This window comes from Lepisosteus platostomus, chromosome 4 (genome assembly GCF_059453375.1).
Source record: "Lepisosteus platostomus isolate fLepPlt1 chromosome 4, fLepPlt1.hap1, whole genome shotgun sequence".
NCBI classification, from domain to species: Eukaryota; Metazoa; Chordata; class Actinopteri; order Semionotiformes; family Lepisosteidae; genus Lepisosteus; species Lepisosteus platostomus.
The window spans coordinates 46,874,223-46,894,932 of NC_142614.1; the positions used below are offsets into that span (position 1 = coordinate 46,874,223).

Below are 20,710 nucleotides of genomic sequence, written 5' to 3' on the forward strand. Positions count from 1 at the left end.
AAGACGTTAGCTGGAGCAACAAAATAATATCACCGCACGGACGTTTACGTCTTCTACAACTTAATTATGTGGATTTTCTGTCGTCTTTATTTTTTTGGAATAACCTCTGTAAACATTCTTCAGATCATAGGACACATTAAATATACTATATTATAATTGTCTTTTCTTCTTCTGCAAGAATGTGAATTAAATCCAGAATAAGAAAATATATGTTCTCTCTTGAAATTGGGTGTGCTTCGTTTATCATCGTTGGGATAGTTCACCTTGCAGTGGTAATAGTATAACCAAAGCCCAGAACTATGAGACCGGTAGTTATGTGCAGAAGTTGCAAAATGACGGGTTCGTGAAAGGTAAATAAAAGAAAACTTTTCGCCTTGGGGGCTTCTTCACGTTCTGTAGAAAATGAACTGATTAGTTAATTCGAGTTTCTCTCCGGAACTTTCTTTTACAGTAGTACAGTTACCCGGGAGAATTTATTTTCAAGAAACACCCCTTTAGCAGGTTTGCAGGGGCATGTGAAGGAAATGTCACGCTGGGCTGCGGTAGTTGTATAGCTGTCTTTGGTAAGATGTGGATAGTCTCTTAGTTGCGTGATCAGTAAAACCAAAACTTGTTTCAGTTGGCTTACTTTAAAAATAATGTATACAAATGAGCTTTTCGCTGTTTCCAAAAAGCAACTAATATTTAATTGATGTCATTTCATCAGGACGTCTAGACGATGGTCTAGCCTAGCTTCAGTCTGGAAATAGTGTACAGGTAAGGTCAACCTGTTCATGGGTGCAGTATTTATATAATTGGTTAGCTTTAATGACGTTTCCTTGAAAACGAGACAGATTAAATTGTTCTTAAATTAGTTTAATGGTCCTCGAACAACAAAACACCGTTCTCAGTCCCAATATATTCCTGTAGACACACAAATATAACTTTTGCCATGACAGAAACCTACTGTATAAAAGGCGGAGAAAAAAAGAAAAGTCAGTTGATGTGAAATGTTTGTTTTTCAGTGGTTTTGTCGCAACGTATATATTATCTTATTATTTATAAACGAACAAATATAGGGGAAACGGAAAGACTAAGGTAACCACAACTATCATGCACTATATTGTACAATTCTTAACACAATTCTAAGTTTTTAATAAGTATAATTTAAAAAAAGCAATTCAGCAACAACCATACAATTATGTTTCTGGCTTCTAATCTACATGAACAAAATTATCAGATTAATCAGTATAAATAAGACATTGTAAGACATTCAATGTTCAGAATTGTAGACTGCTCAGATCCAAACTGAAATGTATGATCATATATCTCCTGTTTTAGCTTGTTTGTATTAGTTTCCTATGGATTTAATTTAAAAAATCCTCAATTGTTACTACCCTTATTTTGTGTTGTTGTAAACTGCCTTGAGATGATGTTTTGAAAGGATCTATGTAAGAGAAATGTTATCTTCAATGTTACCTGTGGTGTTTTCATTTTATTTCAGAAGTCCCGTCTGAAAATAATTTTACAGTGTTAATGAGGATGACAGTATCACACATGCGTTGGTCTTCCAAACTCTGCAGTGGGGTAAGATTCAAACAAGATATTGATAAATGTGTGCATTGTGTATTTGTACTATGGTAATCTATAAAAAGACATTGGATTATTTTTGCTGAGGTTTGTGTGTCTGTTTCTAGTGCACTCAATGCTGGAAGACCAGATGTCAAGCTGAGTTTAGATGGAGATTACAAGGAAACAGGAACTACAGTTTCTTACAAGGCACGTTTTATAAAATAATTGACTTGCTAATGCTTGGGTACTTGAAGGCCCATTTCAGTAAGGATGAGTAATTATAACAGGAAATAAGAATAATAGAAATATTTACATTCAAAGCACAATACCCTCACATAGAGGTCACAGAGTTGTATCTTAATACTGATTGTGCAAAAGAAGGTTTCAAATTTGTTCTGAATTTTTATATGTGGTAAAGATCTTCATTAACTCAAGTGTTCGTGTGTCATTAAACATTAACTTGTTAAACTGTACAAGCATCCCCCAGAGAGAAGTGTCTTATAATCTGTTTTTTTAATCTAAATTATAGAAGATGTCAAGTCAGTACGAGGAGTGGTCAGCCCAGATATATCTAAGTAAGTATTACACAGATCCTTGTGGCCTGAGAGATTTCACTCTATCTGTAATATATATTATAATATATAATTCTATGATCATCACTGCTCAATACTGATAAAACATATTGCTGCTATAAATCAGCTCATTTTATTGTTGCAATAACAATGCAACATGAGATATTATGATTTATTATTATACATCAAGGGCATATCAGAAAACACCACATGGTTCTAAAGGCTTTCTTTGAGCTTCATGCGTGGTACTTGTGGAATACAGTATTATATAATGCAGTATATTTTATGCTGTTATCCACATTCTGATTTACCCCAATCATTTTTGTCTAATGTAAAGTTCTGTTAATATGGCACAGTCTGTTGAACTGCTCCACTAAAGTGTTTTGTTTTTTCACATTTTTGTTTTCCTCTTATCCTTTTTTTTTATAATTGATTTTAAAGAGTGGACATTTCTTTTGCTTTTCTGTCTTCAGAATCCGCAACATCGGCATCATGGCTCACATTGATGCAGGAAAGACTACAACAACAGAAAGAATGCTGTATTATGCAGGATATACCCGGGCTCTAGGAGGTGAATCTAGTTTTTAACACATGTATTTACCTCTAATGTTCATTATAAATAGCATGGTAGTTTTCATTAACCAATCTTGGGATTCCTAAAGAATAAATGACTATGGAAGCTGAAATTCCTCTTTCTCTAAGCTTAGATCCTCATGATGATGATGTCATTTTAGGGTTTTGCTTTTCAGTAAACCTTGCATCACTGAATGTCTTTTTTTTTTAACTGCAGCAACAGTGTGTTAGTTCTAAAAATGAATGTGCTGTGCAAAGTTGCTAAACTGGAACCACAAAAAAGTGTTTTGTACTCTGGGTCCAGTAATGCTAGAAATCCGTGTGATGGTCTTTCAAACTTCTGGTAAATATTTGAATGTTCTATAAACATGCATCTTAAGGTGATGTTTATATTTTCACGTAATAAAATCTACCAATTACACAATTAGTACTTCTAGAAATTTGTCAAAAATAGAATGGGCTTTTTTCACAAATCTGATTTTATGTGCTGTAATCAGTTAATCACTTGTTTTTATCCATAATTTCAGTTGAAGGCTGTGTGAAGTCTAAGTGTCTGTGTGATTGTCTAAAGGAGTTTGGACTCTTAAACATATTTATTTGTTTAAAAACGATGTACCTTAGATGTTGACGATGGCGATACGGTGACAGACTTCATGGCGCAGGAGAGAGAGCGAGGCATCACTATTCAATCTGCTGCTGTGACCTTCGACTGGAAAGGGCACAGGATTAATCTCATAGACACTCCAGGTACAGACGGGACGCTGTGTGTCATGTGAGAAGAGACACTTTTACAGTACAGTCTGAATTTGTCAGTGGTTGAACTTACAGTAACAGTATAGTACCATTACATAGCAATATACAACATATTAGTTTATATATAAGGAGACAATAAATATTTAAGATCTAGCAGACAAGCATATTTAATAAAATGCACGTGCTCTCTTGTGGACAGTTAAGACTTTCTAGGTACACATCAGCCTTGCAATATTTACTGTATATATGCTACCTCATATGCAGTAGATATGTATAATCCAGTAAACTGTCTGCCTACTGATCTGCATCTGTCTATGCCACATGCCTTGGCCAGCCAAACTACCAGATATGTATGTTTTTGCTTCTGCTCTGTTTTATGCTGGGTGTTATGCCTCTGTTGGGTTTGGTTGTCAGACCTCGTTTTGATAAGACGACTGTACATTTGCTGCTAGCACACCCTGCTTTAATGATATTCCTTGGAAATCTCTACTCAAAGAAAAAAAAATAGACCAGAGAGAGAGAGAATCCTCTAAGGATTGAAATGTTAGATTACATTTGTGCTTGTTTTTATACATGAAACAGTAAAGGATAACTTTGGTTTTAGAGAGTAGGGAACTATTTTCATGGCTGACTAATCTTTTTTTTGGTTGCACCTCTATCCCTTTATTCATTGACTAGCAGTCTCTCTTTTTTCGCAGGCAGAGCATATTGCATGTTTCCGTTGATTTAAGGAATAAATTCATGTTCTTGTCCTTGACAGGCCATGTAGATTTCACAGTGGAAGTGGAGAGAGCTCTGCGAGTGTTAGACGGAGCTGTAGCTGTATTTGATGCCTCAGCGGGTGTGGAGGTGGGTAGGATTCTGACCTGGTTTGAGAGTCTCACGTATTTAATTTCTTTTTTTTGTATGCAAGACAGAAAACATAAAGATTTGTTATTAAAATATCAAGCATCATGACATTGCATTTAAGTTAGTAATGTTGTTGTTTCCAGTACCTAAAACTTTATTAATCTCCTTGAAGTACTGGTATATTTTAATATAAAATCATAGCTCACTTCTTTACAATTTTCATGAATGTTTGAGATCTGCTTTTCAGAAGTAAGTCTTATTTAGGTATTGAAGGAGGACAAAGCTCTTCCTGTTAAACATAAGAGGCTGAGTGAAATTAAAAACTCTTTAGTCTTTCTGTTGTGAAAACAAACAGCAAACTTTCAAGTTTCATTTTTTCATCTAATACCCTTTCTTTGTTTAGATCGTATCTGCAAATATTGCAAAAAAAAAAGGTTAGAGCGCTAGCAGGTTAAGTTTTTGACTTGTTCTTACAAGCCAACAGCTAGTGCTCTATGTAATGAAAGACGAAGCCGTGTGACAGATGAATTTTGTTGTGAGTTGTTATTTTCTCTGTGCTCCCAGGCTCAAACTCTCACAGTGTGGCGTCAAGCTGACAAGCATCACATACCGCGGATCTGCTTTCTCAACAAAATGGACAAGCCTGGAGCCAGGTAAAAAAATCCTCAGAGGCAAGAAAATCACCTTCTGGAGTGGCTAGTTCCTTTATTCTCTGGAGGTAAAATGTCCACTTAATAGCAGTCCATTGAGACGAGCAGTTTGCCTAGCTGGAGAATGATTCCACCGTCATATCAGCAAAGTGTTAATAAAAGCTATTTCATTTCCCCATAGTAGTTCTTGATTTCATTACCCCTTTATTACATTTGTGCTACAATTTTGCAAGTTTTTAATCTGAAGCCTTGAAGTGTGATTCAGACTTTCTTTAAAATTTGCTAAATGGAAAATTTAGTATTTGCTGTTTATAAAGGCTGGTGTAGTTGTCTTTGCCATTAGTCCTTTACCTAGTATTCACTGAATAATCTTGCCACCTCTAGTAAGAAAGTATTATACACTCTTTCCACGCGATTTGCAATTTGGCTTACTCACAATGTTGATTGGCAAGCCTGGCTTGAGAGGTGTTCTCAAAGCTTCTAGAACATTCCCAGAGCCCTGAAGATTCTCAGACTGTCTCCAAGGCTGAATTCAAAATTGAATTGCCGGCATTTTCCTTTGCTGCCTTCTTCTACACATCTTCTTGAAATTTACTGCGATCTATTTTCGTTGTATGGAGACAATTCAGGAATGTATCTCTTGTGAACTTATTACACTGTACTTATTCATATTTTCTGTTGCGTCAATATTAGTGTTAAATTGTAAAATGTTAAACTTTTAATTTAAAGTTTACTTTAAATTTAATTTTAAATTTATTTAAATTACTAAACCTATTTTTCAGTTTTTCCTATTCAGTTGAGAGCATCAAGAAGAAACTGAAGGCAAATCCAATGCCTTTACAGGTAATATTGGAAAAGTCTTAAGACATCAGAACTGTAAGTTTAGTAAAGTACAAATGTAAAATTCCAAAATGTTTTTATTTTCTGGAGAGACGCTGGTACCTTTTCCATCCTGTGTGTTTCATCCTGTTTTTATTCCTTATTGTAAATTGTGGTATATACTGTAGTTACAGACAGATCATGAGTAGAAAAGTAATAATAATTGAACTGAATTAAAGGAATATGACATCTTTCTCAAAATAAATATCTGCTAAAGAAGATTAAACTTTCTTGTTTGCTATCTGTTTAACTTTGATAGCTCCCTGATGTTATGTCTTCTTTTTGCATCACAGCTGCCTATTGGAAGTGGTAAATGTTTCACAGGGTTGGTTGATTTGGTTACCAATGAAAGACTGATGTGGCACACAAACTCTCGAACAGACGACGGACGAGCGTTTAAGAGTAGACCCATCAGCTCCACAGATGATCCTGAACTACATAAAGAAGTCAAAGAAGCAAGAAGTGCCCTTATAGAACAAGTAAAGTTTTAAAGTAAATGCATCATGCACAGTATACCATCCTTCTTGTTGAACTTGTTTCAAATGTGTAATTAGCCACAAACACAACAGATAAAATTAATTAGGCATACAGTAGTATTGTACTGTAATGCACTGATATTGATTATTTTTTGTGCTTAGCCTTAACCTAAAAGTACCTAAGTCTTCTGTTGTTTAATATATGATATTTTATCACCTAAATCCTCTCTAGTTACAGTATATAGATTTATAATAAATTCCATCTGTACCAAAACCTTAGTATTTCACAGGTTGAAAACATTTTAAAAACAAAGTTAATGGTGAGTTCCCATTAAAGATGACAGTTATCCATAGGGCGAGCCTCTGGATTCAATGCTCAGCTCGACTTAATGCTGCAGTAACCAGGATTAATTCTGGCTGTTGTGCTCTTGTATGGACTTTATCTTTTTTTTTTACCTTGGTTCCCAATACTACTTATTTTTCATTTTATTATTAGATGATACAAGTAGACAGAAGTTTAAAATCATATATTTTAAGCAAAATCACTGGTAAAATCATTTAAATTCTATGCTTATGAATAAGAGCAAAGATTTCTGTGAGCTATTGAAAAGCCAGAAGTCACCAAATATGTGTATGCACACGTGTACAGCTCTGTCAGAAGTTAAGGAAACTAGATTCAAGGTTAGAAGGTCTTTTTCTATAAAACTTAATTTTCATTTTTCACTTAAGAAATAATAAACACAAAACAGATAGACTTAAAGGAGTCCATTGTATACCTTGTATTTTTCTTTTTATTTAGTTGATTTACATCTGAATATCTTGTAGTGTGATTTGTACCTGTTAAAGGTACTCACAAACTCGCAGGTTGATTTCTTTGACCTTGGGTTCGAGCCTGTTACTATCAGACTGTGACCAGGACTTCCCAGGCAGTGGAGTATAGTTGGGGGGGTAAAGTGGGATTATTCAGCCAGGACTCTGAGAGAAAAATAACATTCAGAACAATTGATAAATAAACAACTTTAAATGTCACAGACATGCCTGATCAGGATATAATGTTTTTTTTTTACACAATAAAATTGACTTCATGGTTTTGTTGGCCTTCAAATGTGAGAAATGTACATTAACTATAAGGATTTCTTTCTTATCACCTTTGAAACTGCTTGTATTTAAAGCTGAACAATCTCAATCTACTGTAGGTAGGTATACTCAGATAGCAGATACATTTGTGAATAACCGGGGGCTTTTGCTAACTAGCTTTCTTGCTCATATGTTCAAAAACTCTTTTAAAATCTTCATCTTAAATTGATTTCAAACTTTGATGATGAATAACCAAAGCTTTTTCAATATTGCATCTGTGAAGTTGCTAAGATAGTTTTGTATGATTGCAGTGGGTCATAAATCATTTTCTGAAATGTGGCCCACCACACAAACTGTTTCCATTCAAAAACCATCTGGTCAGTTAACTCCATACTTAGTATGTGTTAGTGGTGATATTAATAAAATATAAATTCAGATTCCTTTTTAAATCAAGCAAACTAACAGCCATTTCTTAAAAACATCAGACTACTACTGTTATAAGAACTGCTCCATGGATTGCCTCAAAACTTGTTTTGGTTTCATTACACTAAAATATTTGCTTCAGAAATGTATTAGACATTATGTAGAAACATATTTAAGTCCACAGCGGGTCTCATCAAAAGCTGTTTGGCTAATTAACTTATTTGGTCCATTCTGAGTTCCGCTTTGATTAGTCTCAGTTCTCTCATACTGTAAGTGGGGACTTATGTTTGTCAAAACTACCCTTTTCTACTTTTATTTTATTGGTAATAATACCAACTTTTGTAGTAAAAATAAGGTTTTTCTTTGTGACTGCATTTGCACTGTTCATTAGGTTAAGAGCTGTGATAACTACCTAGACCTAGTTTCAAATTATCTGTCAGACCCAGTCATTGAGTAAAGGGTAACAGAAATGTAATTCTAACTTCTGATTGATATTTGCAGGTTGCTGATCTGGATGATGAATTTGCTGAACTAGTGTTAGGAGACTTCAGTGACAATTTGGACTTGATGCCTCTCGAGAAAGTAAGACGTCACAGTTAAAGTTGTCTAACTAGTAATGGGCTAGATCACCTTTCTGTTGACTCTGTTGTTTGTCCAGGATCTAGTGAAAATACACAAACACTATTATATTACAATCTTGTAGAACCATAAACAAAATGACTAGACAATCTGAGATGTCAGGTAAATCTCTTACCAGAATTTCCTGTATATCAATATGACTTATTGCACCTTCGTGTCTTGATTAATAATTACAATTCCCTGCATTTGCACCCGTGTTTGCATGGGTTTCCTCCAGGCATTCCGGTTTCCTCCCGCAGTCCAAAGACATACTGGTAGGTTAGTTGTCTTCTGGGAGAATTGGCCCTGGTGTGAGTGTGTGTGTCTGCGTGTGCCCTGCGATGGACTGGTGTCCTGTCCAGGGTGTTCCGTGCCCCCCCGTGACCGTGAACTGGATGAAGAGGTCAGAAAACGGATGGATAGATGGATAGATAGATGGATTTCCTTATTGCGGGGTTAGGGGAGAATGTAATAGAAAGCTCGATGTAAATATGCTCATCAGCAGTGTCCCGTCTTAAGCTGCAGGCTGCGATTCGCCGGGTGACTCTGGCTCGGAGCGCTGTTCCTGTGCTGTGCGGAAGTGCCCTGAAGAACAAGGGAGTGCAGCCGTTACTGGACGCCATCAACACATACCTGCCTGCGCCCAATGAAAGACACCATGACCTCCTGTGAGTACGGTGCTAATGACTTCAGTGTCTCTTTTGAGACATTTAAATTAGGGTGACCATATTTTGGTTTTCAAAAAAAGAGGACAGGGATGGTAATCGACACTTGACACATGCCTCCAAAGTAATGAATCTTTATTACTTTTTCTAATAAAAAATCAATTTAAACTCTCTAGTTATTTTTAATCTTCTTACTAAACTTTTAAAAAGTTGCAGGGCTGCTATTTCTCTTTCATATTGGCAAATAAGGAAAAAACTAAACTATAGCCCTATTTTAAACTTTTTTTTTCTCCATTTTAACACATCAAAAGTCTTAACATCTGAGGGAAAAATTAAGACATCATAACTTAGGAGAAGTCCTCATTGGTTGCAAAAATGATCAATTCTAATGAAACATTTTGAAATATAATGAAATAAGTTAAACATTGCTATTTCTCATGGCCATAAAAACAACCACACACACAAAAACCCTTTCTGAGCTACACTGCTTGTAAGTTCAAAACATCTACTGGTAATACATGGAATGAACGAAAATATGTAGGCCTATGTTTGTTTCACAGTCTGAGTAATGAGCAAAACAAAATCCCGGACAATTTTTGGAATTTTATAAATCCTGTTCAGACCGATATTTTTGGTCTCAAAAAAAGGACATGTCCGGGGAAAAGAGGATGTCTGGTCACCCTAATTTAAACACTTTCTTTAGTTTCTGTCTATAAACTATATTTATCTGTTCATTTAAAATTCTGTTGATCTTTTCCGATGCAATCAAAGGATTTATCCTCTCACTGTGATTTTACCTTCCAATAACAGTTGTAATTATTGCTGTGTCATGCAGGTGTTTTTGCCGGTTTGTTTTGGGTTTACTTTCCGATCAAAAGGGAGAAGGAATCTCAGACCTGCTTACCTTTGAATTATGGAAAACAGTAGATAAAGTCACAGAAACAGAAATAGCACTGCTTGTAAAACATAGTTGTTTTAAATAGAAAACACTTTTACACTTCTGTGTTTATATTTTTCTCTGTTGAACAAAAATATTTAATCCTTATGTAAAGTGTAGCACATAATGTAAAATGAATATATAAAATAATAACACCTGCTTTCACTTTATTTAGGAGCTGCTATAAGGATGATCTGTGTGCCCTTGCTTTTAAAGTTCTCCATGATAAACAGCGTGGACCTCTAGTGTTTGTCCGCATCTATGCAGGAACCATGAAGCCCCAGTCTGCTGTCTACAACATGAGTAGAAATACCATGTAGGTATACGGATCTGACTTCAAATGCAGTAGAATCTGATCAAAGACATCATTAATAATGACAGGATTTTTAATAAAAAGCATAATTTTGTGAAATTGAATAAGCAGTAACGAGTCAGTGTAATGCAAAATGGTTTCAGATTAAATGCACTTAGTTAACTGTGCAGTGGGCTGACTGACCTTCAGAAAATTTGTTTAGCATTAATAGGTTGACTCTCACTGGCCTGTGTTGCCACACAATCTCTTTTTAAAGTTCAGAGTGCCAGCTCCGATCTGCTTTCTGTCCTAGAGTAAGACCGATTCTTCAGTATTTTTCTACTATTTTGGTACAAAGGATACAAATGTTAGAGTCAGCATTATAAAAATTAAGTGAAGAAAACAGAATCACTAAGTTTTTCTAGAACCAGCAAAAACCTTCCAAGATTATTAGCTGATAAGAGATTTGATTGTACATTGGAACAAGAAAAGTGAAATAATAATTCTCCAATAAAGGTTCTGAAACTAGAGGTGTGGTTACCCATTTCAAGACAGAAGAAAATATCTTGAAAAGTCAGAAGTGATTATAATTGCTTTTGCACTAAAAACTGTTCCTATTTATGTGGAACAGCAGCCATATCACCCTGCAACTCACAACTGGCAACCCACTGAAGCTAAGCAGGTGTGAGCCTGGGAGACCTCTTGGGAAAAAATAAGGTTGCTGCTGGAAGAGGCGTTAGTGGGGCCAGCAGGGGGCGCTAACTCTGCGGCTCATGTGGGCCCTAATGCCCCAGTGTAGTGACGGGGACACTATACTGTAAACAGGTAAACAGGATGAGACGTAAAACCGAGGTCCTGACTCTCTGTGGTCATTAAAAATCCCAGGGTGTTTCTCGAAAAGAGTAGGGGTGTACCCCGGCGTCCTGGCCAAATTTCCCATCGGCCTTCTAACAATCCCCCTCCATAAATTGGGTTCATTACTCTGCTCTCCTCCCCACTGATAGCTGATTTGTGGTGAGCGTTCTGGCGCACGATGGCTGCCATTGCATCATCCAGGTGGATGCTGCACATTGATGGTGGTGGAGGGGATCCCCATTACCTGTAAAGCGCTTTGAGTGGAATGTCCAGAAAAAGCGCTATATAAGTGTAAGCAATTATTATTATTATGTGTAGAATCTATTGAGATGATGTGCTGTTTAGCCGTACAACACAGTATTTGATATGGAGATCCCTTTTTATTTTCTTTTTATCCTTACAGGAGAATCAAATGTGGATTTTATTTGTTATCTCTTGCATCCATCTAGGGAGAGGATGAGTCGGCTCTTGCTTCCATTTGCTGACCAGCATGTTGAGATTCCTTCTCTAACTGCTGGAAATATCGCTCTCACTGTTGGCCTGAAGCAGGTGAGCCTTCCATATTCCACCACCAAGAGTAGAAGAAACCACATACCCAAATCAAATTGCTCTGTGGCTGGGGTTCTGTAATATCCTTCAAGCATAACTACAATGCTGTTTTCATAATTCAGGATTAGAAAGAATCAGCATTGATGAATGCATTTCAAACCATAATGAAACATGTAACATTAACGTATAATCCTCCATTTTAAATTAAAAAATTGACTACATTTCTAGGTATGGACAGTGCCATATTCTGCGATTTAGAACTGGGCAACCAGACGTCCGATGAGGTGAATTACACTGTAAACAAGCAGGCTTGTGAATACTTTTAATCCAATAGAAATATTACTCTTGAATTTAAGACTGTTTTGCTGACAGAAAAGACTTACTTGTTAACTCTGCATGCAGATCATGTTGGAACATTTCTGCGGGCAAGTGTCTGCTACACAACCTGTACTCGCACACCTTATTACATTAGCCATTTCAGTGACTAGTGAGCTGGAAGGGCTGCATCACATTGCAATTCTCGCAATCTCTCAACAACATGGCGACTGTAAAGTACTGACACAAAGTTCACAATTTTGTACTTAATTCTGAATTTAAACCATTTTGCGATTCAATGAATTTGGTTTGTCACCTAGGTTTAGTAACCGGTCTGAGAAATTGGGATTGCAGTTCCCCTTTAAATAATAAAACTTTTTTGCAGACTGTCACTGGGGACACCATTGTCTCCTCCAAATCTTCTGCAGCAGCTGCCGCCCGCAGAGCTGTCAAAACTCACGGCAAAGAGCAATTTTCAGGCCGGGAGCAGGAGACCCTCGTTCTGGTGGGAGTAGAGATCCCTGAGCCTGTTTTCTTCTGCACCATTGAGCCCCCTTCAATGGCCAAGCTGCCAGGTAGATGCTTTTCAGTAGTCAATAGCTTGAAATATTATTTAAAGAGCAAATTTGGTTGAATACAGTAGGTAAAATACTCAGTAATGATTTTGATTAAATGTTCTCTCATTAATACAGTTATGTAAAAAGTCTGATTAGGGCATTTTTCCTTTAGTTCCTGAGCGGTCAGGAACGGCAATCTAAATTCAAAACTCAAATATTGTGTAATAAGATTTTGTGAAAGTGTATTTGTTTGTCCAGTTTCAATTCTGTTATAGGAGGTTGTTTTTTTCTGCTGTATTTTGTAAAATTAACTTTTTAATGTTTGACTGTTCATTGGATCCTAACTTTAAGGTTTGGGTATGTCAGTAATTTACCTAAATTTGAGTAATGTTGCCCTAATGAAGTGAGCAGTGTTTAGATTTAAGATGCATTCAGACCCAGCTAAAAGCCTCTTCTTTGTTTCGGCTATTCTGGAAGACTTGGAGCATGCCCTGACTTGCCTGCAAAGGGAAGACCCCAGCCTGAAAGTCAAGACAGATCCCGACTCAGGACAGGTGATAATAATTAATTGCCAGTTATTTTTGTTTTTTATATAAAAAGAGTAAAGATAATGTGCACACCTTCCTTTGATACATATACTGTGGAGTTGTCTTTCTACAGCTGAGTTAAATCTGAGTTAAATTATTGATGTACATGTTCGATGATAAAACATAAGCATCTAACAAGCCAGCTTTATGTTCCACTCAAGGAAACCCAGTCACGGTTGGCAATTTATAAGATAAGATAGATAAGATAAAATCACTGTATTGGCCATATACAATTTCTTGTATTCGGAATCTGTCTTTTTGCATACCCTACCTTGCTCTCCAGGAGACACAGACTGGGAGGGAAGCTTGCGGTTAGAGCACACGGTCAGCCATTTATACGGCACACCTGGAGCAGTTGGGGTTAAGGGTCTTACTCAGGGGCCCAAGTAGTAGCTGGAGTAGGATTCCTCTGAAGGCCATGGGATTCAAAACACAGCTGCAGATCCTTAGGCACAGAGCCACTGCACCATATTGGGTGTACTCCAGTCTTGTATCATGTGTAATTGGATGTGCAGAAGGATTCATTTATTATCTGTATGAGCCTATGTGGGGTTAAGATCCAGTTATGACCATAAGTGAAAAGTGATGGGAGTTCTTGCCTTGTTATTTAGTAAACATAAACTGATTTTAGACCATAGTCTTTTGATGTTGTTAAGGAAGGGCTAAGGCATTAGCAAGCAAGGCATTAGCAGGACACAAGTGCCCTGCAGACTCCAAAGTGATGTGTTACAACACAGGTTATAGCACCTTGGTACAGCTTACTGTTGTAATTTAGCGCCTTAGTGATTTCTACTGTTTTGTCAAATTAATTTGCCTTATTCTTTCAAAGACTGTACTGTGTGGAATGGGGGAGCTACACATTGAGATCATTCATGATCGAATAAGAAGAGAATATGGCATTGAGACTCACCTTGGACCTCTACAGGTGGCCTACAGGGAAACCATCTTGCAGTCGGTTTCCACCACAGGTAACACATTCACACTTAGGCACAATATGCCAGTAAAATATTCAGTATGCCAGTAAAAGTTGTTCTCCTCTGTCAGACACACTGGACAGGAGCGTTGGAGACAAGAGACACCTGGTGACAGTTGAGCTGGGAGTGAGCCCCTGCGCAGAGGGTAGCTCCACTTCTGCCCCTGCCATCAGCTTTGAGGACAGTGTGGAAGAGCAGCTTCCTTTGGATGTGAAACAGGCAGTGGAGAATGGAATACAAAGTGCTTATCTCCAAGGTAATGGGGCTCTTAAATGGACTTGGGCTGTCAGTGACAGGAAGTTTTCTGTGGTTATTAAAGCACCATTATTTGGGTCAGTTTCAGATTCTGATACCATGAATAGCTTCCTATACAGAGGATGTGTACTATTGTATGACAAAATGTCCAAAAAAAGTTTATCCCATTTGATATTGTGATAATAAAGTCATGTATGTGAAGACTCACCTTGAAGCATTATTTTTAAGCACTGCAGTTTGCATAAACTCTGGTTGTTTACATGTCTTTTGTTTTGAACAACTTTTCATTTAACTTCTTAAGAGTCAGTAGTGGAGATCAAGTTCTGGTGCTACGGTGTCAATTTTTACTGACGTGTTTGAAATAGTGATGTATATTTTGTACATTTTATAAGTCCTTTAAAATTATACTTTCATATGTTATGCTGTCTAATTAACTAAGGTAAGGAGTATTTATGGCATTTAATATTTATGGTGTATACACAGCTGAAGAGAGGTTTTGAACTACTCCACCTGAATTAGGTAGTGTTAAATAATGACATAGATGTGTAGGTGTACTGTCAAAAAAGCTTCTAAAAAGCTGCAGTTTTACATGTTTGTCCATGTGATTTCTACATATGCAGCCATTTCCTGATTCTCCAATGCCATTAAATGTAATTCCAGGTCCACTGCTGGGGTTCCCGGTGCAGGATGTGGTCACTACAGTTTACTCTGTCAGCATACAGCCTGGGACATCAATGGCCATGGTCTCAGCCTGTGTGTCTCGCTGTATGCACAAGGTAACATTTACTCAGAAAGGAAAGATGAAGACTAGGATAATCATGCAGTGCAATACAATTTTTGAAATCCGCAGAGGCCCAAACCTGAAAGCTTAAAAAACAAGGATGTGAGCTGTTGACTAAGTGCACTGGGAGCAAGCGCTCATGATGGAAGACTGATTTCTAGAAAGTAGTCCCCAAAATGAATAAACCAACGAAAGAAAATATATGTAGAAAGAAAAGTCATTGCTTATTGCAAGACAGAAGTTAAAGATGCAATTGTTAAATGTTCTGAGTAGCCCAGGGCACAATACATAGTGGTTAGAAGAAGTGTTGTGCTGTTTTTTATCATGTGATCAGGTTCTTATAGTGCAGCCTGTTTCTGCTCTGTTACCCAAAGGCTCTTAAGCAGGCTGGAGGACAGGTGCTGGAGCCATTGATGAGTCTTGAGATAACAGCCAATGAGGAGCACCTGGGTGCTGTGCTGGGAGACCTGGCGCAGAGGCGTGGCTGTATTCATGAGATCCAGAGTCGACTGGACAACAAAGTGGTGATGGCTTCTGTACCTCTGGCCGAAATGATGGTACATACTGCATCACTGACTCAGATATCTACCAGGCTCTTGGATTTCTATATGTGCCTGTTTTATTCCACATTTCTACCATGCAATCATCATTGAAAGTGTCATAAAGCACGCTTCGTTTTTATGTACCAGTTCTTTAATATTTAAACAATCTATTTGATGCTGCTTTAACATATTGTTAAACCAATATGCCAACAACAAAATCAGTTTGGTTTCTTCCAGTTTTATTTAAAAATACAACTCAAATAAATATCAAATGATATGTTAACTAATGTTTACTCCTGCATTCAGTCTTAATCTATTCAAATTTATTGATTAATAGACTGGCCAAAAGACAGGGGTTTTGTGAGAGAGTAAAGGTTTATTTTTTGTAAAGAACATTTTATAAGTTTGTCTGTCCTTCAGGTTTCATTACTATATGGGTTTTGTTGTTTAAAAACATTTAAAACAAAATATTCATCAGGAAACAATGGAGTGTGATGGGAGTGAGCATTTCTTTACAAAGATGATTTTTCTTTTGTTCATCTTTCTCACAGGGTTACTCCACCGTCCTTCGCTCTTTGACATCTGGCACTGCCACCTTCACACTGGAACTGTCCAGCTACGAAGCCATGACTGCCCATGATCAGAACACCCTTCTCAGCCGAATGACAGGAGTGGCATGAAGCCTTCAGCCAAACATCTTTGAACCAAGGAGTACAAGAAACTGTTTCACTCTTGAAAGCACCAGGCTCATACAAAATACAAAATGGGCTTTGTCTTTTAAGAAGGGGTTGAACAGACCTGCATTTCCTTTCATGTGTTGTCATCCATTTTGCTACATGATATAACTTTGGAAACACACTAAATTGACTTAAAACTTTGGAATTTCCTGCTAAAATCCTCTTAATAAATTATGTGCAAAACCTCTGACTGACAGAGTAGGATAGGTTATTGTTATAGATAAATTAAGATGTACTGAACAAAGTAACATTTTACACACTTGCACGGATTATCTTTTTATACAAGTCAATAAAAGTTTAAAATGCACAAGCATTGCAAAAGTTACCGCCTTTTTCTTTCAGTCTTATTTCCACCGTGGAGTCTTAGATCATGGTTGAACTGAGTTTAATGGGACATATTTTAACATGGAGTGTTGCTACGGCTGCAAACATCAGTACCTCTTCCAACAGGAGACACTTTTATGTTCAAATGCGGAACTTTGTGGGTCACAAGGGTCAGCTTGCAACAGTTCTCGCCTCAAAAGCTGAGGAGTCCTCATGCGTCATTCTGTTGCGGTGGGAGACATGAGTGAGCACAGTGTCGTGTGTTGATGAGAAGTTGCTCAAACCTAACATTTCCGAAGTGGTGGAATGGGCAGTACGGGCATAAATACGATGGTGGAGCGTTGATAGTGCTACGCCGAAATAACAGATTTGCAACTTTTTTTTAGTCAAGAAGCAATACAAAAAAGAAAAAATCTCCCACTCCTCCTCACTGAAACATTCATCGCAGTGGCAGCTCCTCCACCTTCTTCGTCCCAAAACGCGACTCTTAACTTCACAAAAAAGATGAACGAGGTCGTATCTTGTAATTGTAATTGCATTTTCCAAATTCCCAGTTTGCAGATTTATTTTAATTTGTATTAATAATGTATAATCTTCATTTCAAAAATATTTTTTTCACCCGAGTATTTGTTTTCAATTAACCTGAACGTCATTTTCACAGATCGGGTCTCATGTACTGTAGGTCACGTGCTCAATCTGTAAAGTGCCACACAGCAATCAGCGTGTCATCTCTGAACTCACAATTGCATTATTAAGAAGAGAGTGACACATTGCTCAAGGGGTTAAAATGATTGTAGTTTCTCATATGTTATTACTTTAGCTAATGCTCTACGCCAGGGCATATGTAAAAAAAAACTTGTACGCCCGGTAGTAATGGTCAAGAGATTGGCAAGCTATTGCAGCAAAACCTTCCCGGATTAGGAATACCGCAGCAAAGCAGAAAGGTACCTAAAGATTTTAGGAGTAGTAACAGTAACCTTTAAGAGAAGTTGCTTTCACTGAGACTTTATCTGGGATAACATTAGTGTTTCACTATAGTTCTACTAGTTAAAAATAGTCTGGTATACGTTTTTAAAAGTTATTTGATATGAAATGTGTGCCCAAAAGGGAAATGTGTCTGAATTGCCCGACAAGCAGCAGTTCAAAATAACCTGTTTTAACTTTCAATCTCTTGCCATGGGCTTTAAAATCACAGGCATGTTAACAAATAAAGCCAAAATGTATTAGTTGTTTCTTTTAGGCCACGTAAGCATTAACTTACATTGATTACACTTATTGGTGGAACGGGCAGTACGGGAATAATTACGATGGTGGAGCATCGATAGTGTTACGCCAAAATAACAGATTTGCAACTTTTTTTTAGTCAAGAAGCAATACAAAAAAGAAAAAATCTCCCACTCCTCCTCACTGAAACGTTCATCGCAGTGGCAACTCCTCCACCTTCTTCATCTCAAAACGCGACTCTAGCTCCACAAAAAAGATGAACGAGGTCGGACTTTGTAATTGGAATTGCATTTTCCAAATTCCAAGGTTACAAATGTATTTCAATTTCTATTAATAATATTTAATCTTCGGGTAAAATATTTTTTTCACCCGAGCATTTGTTTTCAATCAACCTGAACATCATTTTCACAGATCGCGTCTCATGTAGGTCACATGCTCAATCTGTAAAGCGCCACACAGCAATCAGCGCGTCATCTCTGAACTCACAATTGCATTATTACTGAGAGAGTGGCGCATTGCTCAAGGGGTTAAATTGATCGTAGTTTCTCATATGTTATTACTTTAGCTAATGTAGAGTGCTAAAAAAAACATGCATGGCAGCGACAGAGTTTTATTTTTGTGTGGTTACTGCGCATCTGCAACCTTGCAACCTGGTAAAGGTCAGGTGAAGTCTATTTTCTAAATTAGACTCCGGTTTTCTATGCTGTGTAACCAAAGTGGTAAAAAATACTGTTTTTTACATTGGGTGTCAGCAGAAGTCTCTGTCGATTTTCCGTTAAGACCAGGTTCAGTAAAACATCATGCAAACGGTGCCCTTTTAAGAGCTCCCATTTTACTATCCTGAAAGCAGCTAATTCGTTTGATAAAAATCGATGTGTATATCAATAAAGATGTACATTTGTACAGTTCAAGATTTGTAAAAACTCGTGGGAAGGCATGGGGGTGTAGCGACGCTTTCCAGCACGTGGTGAACCGAAGCGACAGCCAGTAAGAGATGGGAGTCGCAAAAGCATCGTTGGCCGGGGAAAGGAGCAAAAGAAACGTTTTTTTTTAAAGGTGACATTTTATAAATGGAAATACAAACATATCCAAAAACGATAACAAGTAAAGAGTGGGGTGTGAATTCGAGCACTGGTCTTGTTACTTTTGTATGTGTGCTTACTTTATTCACCTACTATAAGTCTGTTTCTGCACTGCTGAGTACATTTCCAGGAGCCGTTTGTTTTACACCAGAACCACACATCATATTAAGAAAATAAGTATTTCCCACAAGACTGTCACAGAACACTATACTGATCATCTAGTAGTTCAAAACAGCAGCCAGTTCTGTCTAGGGCCTGTTCAAGAAAACATGTCATGAAATACATACTCTGTATGCACAATCCATATCTCTACTGAATTTCTTTATGACTTCAAAATACCTTTTTTCCTTCTTATGTTTTATGGTCCCAATAAATTAATTCTCTAATCACACTGTCTTTTCTTCTGATATTGCCAAGTTTTTGTCCTCTCTACCAGATTATGAACAGTGCATGATAACGCTTTCTAGTAGTCTCACCTTGTAGTCTGTTTTCAGATCTGACCTTAAGACCCTGGCAGTCACATAGATCTTATGATGTATTCTGTATATTGTCTTCTGTATATTGATTTATTTGGTAAAATTATCTCTCCTGAATGTGCACTTTCCTAAGAAACAATGTCTTCTGAAAACTGCTATGTAAAATAAAGATTAATTATTGATCATCTCTTTAAAAAAATAAAACTAGACTAAATTTGTAACTGGCACAGTTCTTTATATCAGGAGTGTCAGACTCAATTTCTTCAGGGCCTTGAGTCTTCTAATGTTCCACATGTTCTCTCAGTTATATGCTATATAGATTATACTGTTAATGCAGCTTCACAGTTATCTTCACTTCCATTCAAATAGTCATTATTTAATCACACTGATTAGGCCTTTTTGTTTTTATTAGAATTTCTGAAATATTTCGACATATACTGTTTTTCCACCATCTCTAGCTCAAATACATACTCAAAAATCTTGAAATTAAGCTGCCAGTATTAGACAAGTCCAAAGTGGTTCATGGAGGAAATAGAAACATATCCTATATCCTATACAAATTGATCATGCTAGTGATTCCAATACTTATTTTTGATACATTTTTAATGCCTTGGTATACATATCACATGGGCAATATCAATCGCCAGACAGGATTGTACTTTAATGGTCAAATTAGAACAATAAAATTACAAACAGAATGTTTGGGTACACCGTATAACATGAAGTGTGTAGCTTACTCCCTTCAGCATTGAGACTATACATAAGGTTTACAACACTAGTAAAATCGCATTTATAATACTGCATTCATTTTTATTCACCATACCCCTAAAATTACATTAGGTAATTAAATGTTCACACTTTTAAAGTTCAGTGGATTGGTGAATTCATAAAAATGAAAAAAGAAAAAACAAAACAAAAACAAAAGTAGTGAGAGATATTCCAGTTTATAAAAAACCAAGGAGTGTAGATGGGGTCAACCATTTTTTTGTAGCAAAAGAGCCGCAACTTGAAACTAAAAGAGAATTAATTCTTGAAAGATGCCGTGGTATTGATGCTTCAATAAAATGGCTGGGCTGCTTGTTACTTTGGAGAGCTGTGGGTGCTTTCAACAGGATTCCTAGTTACAGTAGGTGTCTT

At 37.0% G+C, this 20,710-nt stretch overlaps 1 protein-coding gene across 7 annotated transcripts; it reads left to right on the forward strand.

Annotated features, from left to right (window-relative positions):
• The first annotated feature begins 48 nt into the window (after positions 1-48).
• Positions 49-16,780, forward strand: gfm2 (GTP dependent ribosome recycling factor mitochondrial 2). Of its 7 annotated transcripts, XM_088629680.1 has the most exons (23): positions 442-563; positions 707-756; positions 1,005-1,077; positions 1,484-1,566; positions 1,677-1,758; positions 2,081-2,126; positions 2,597-2,694; positions 3,318-3,443; positions 4,210-4,298; positions 4,863-4,951; positions 5,731-5,791; positions 6,121-6,306; positions 8,305-8,385; positions 8,941-9,089; positions 10,199-10,339; positions 11,620-11,719; positions 12,420-12,609; positions 13,069-13,145; positions 14,008-14,146; positions 14,223-14,408; positions 15,068-15,183; positions 15,563-15,745; positions 16,282-16,780. In XM_088629680.1, exons 4-23 carry the CDS (start codon positions 1,516-1,518, stop codon positions 16,408-16,410), a joined length of 2,319 nt encoding a protein of 772 aa, XP_088485806.1. In that variant the 5' UTR covers positions 442-563; positions 707-756; positions 1,005-1,077; positions 1,484-1,515; the 3' UTR covers positions 16,411-16,780. The 7 variants fall into 7 exon arrangements, with proteins under 7 accessions (XP_088485805.1, XP_088485806.1, XP_088485803.1 ...); XM_088629679.1 differs by lacking the exons at positions 442-563; positions 1,005-1,077 and adding an exon at positions 49-350; XM_088629677.1 differs by lacking the exon at positions 1,005-1,077.
• The last annotated feature ends 3,930 nt before the right edge of the window (positions 16,781-20,710 follow it).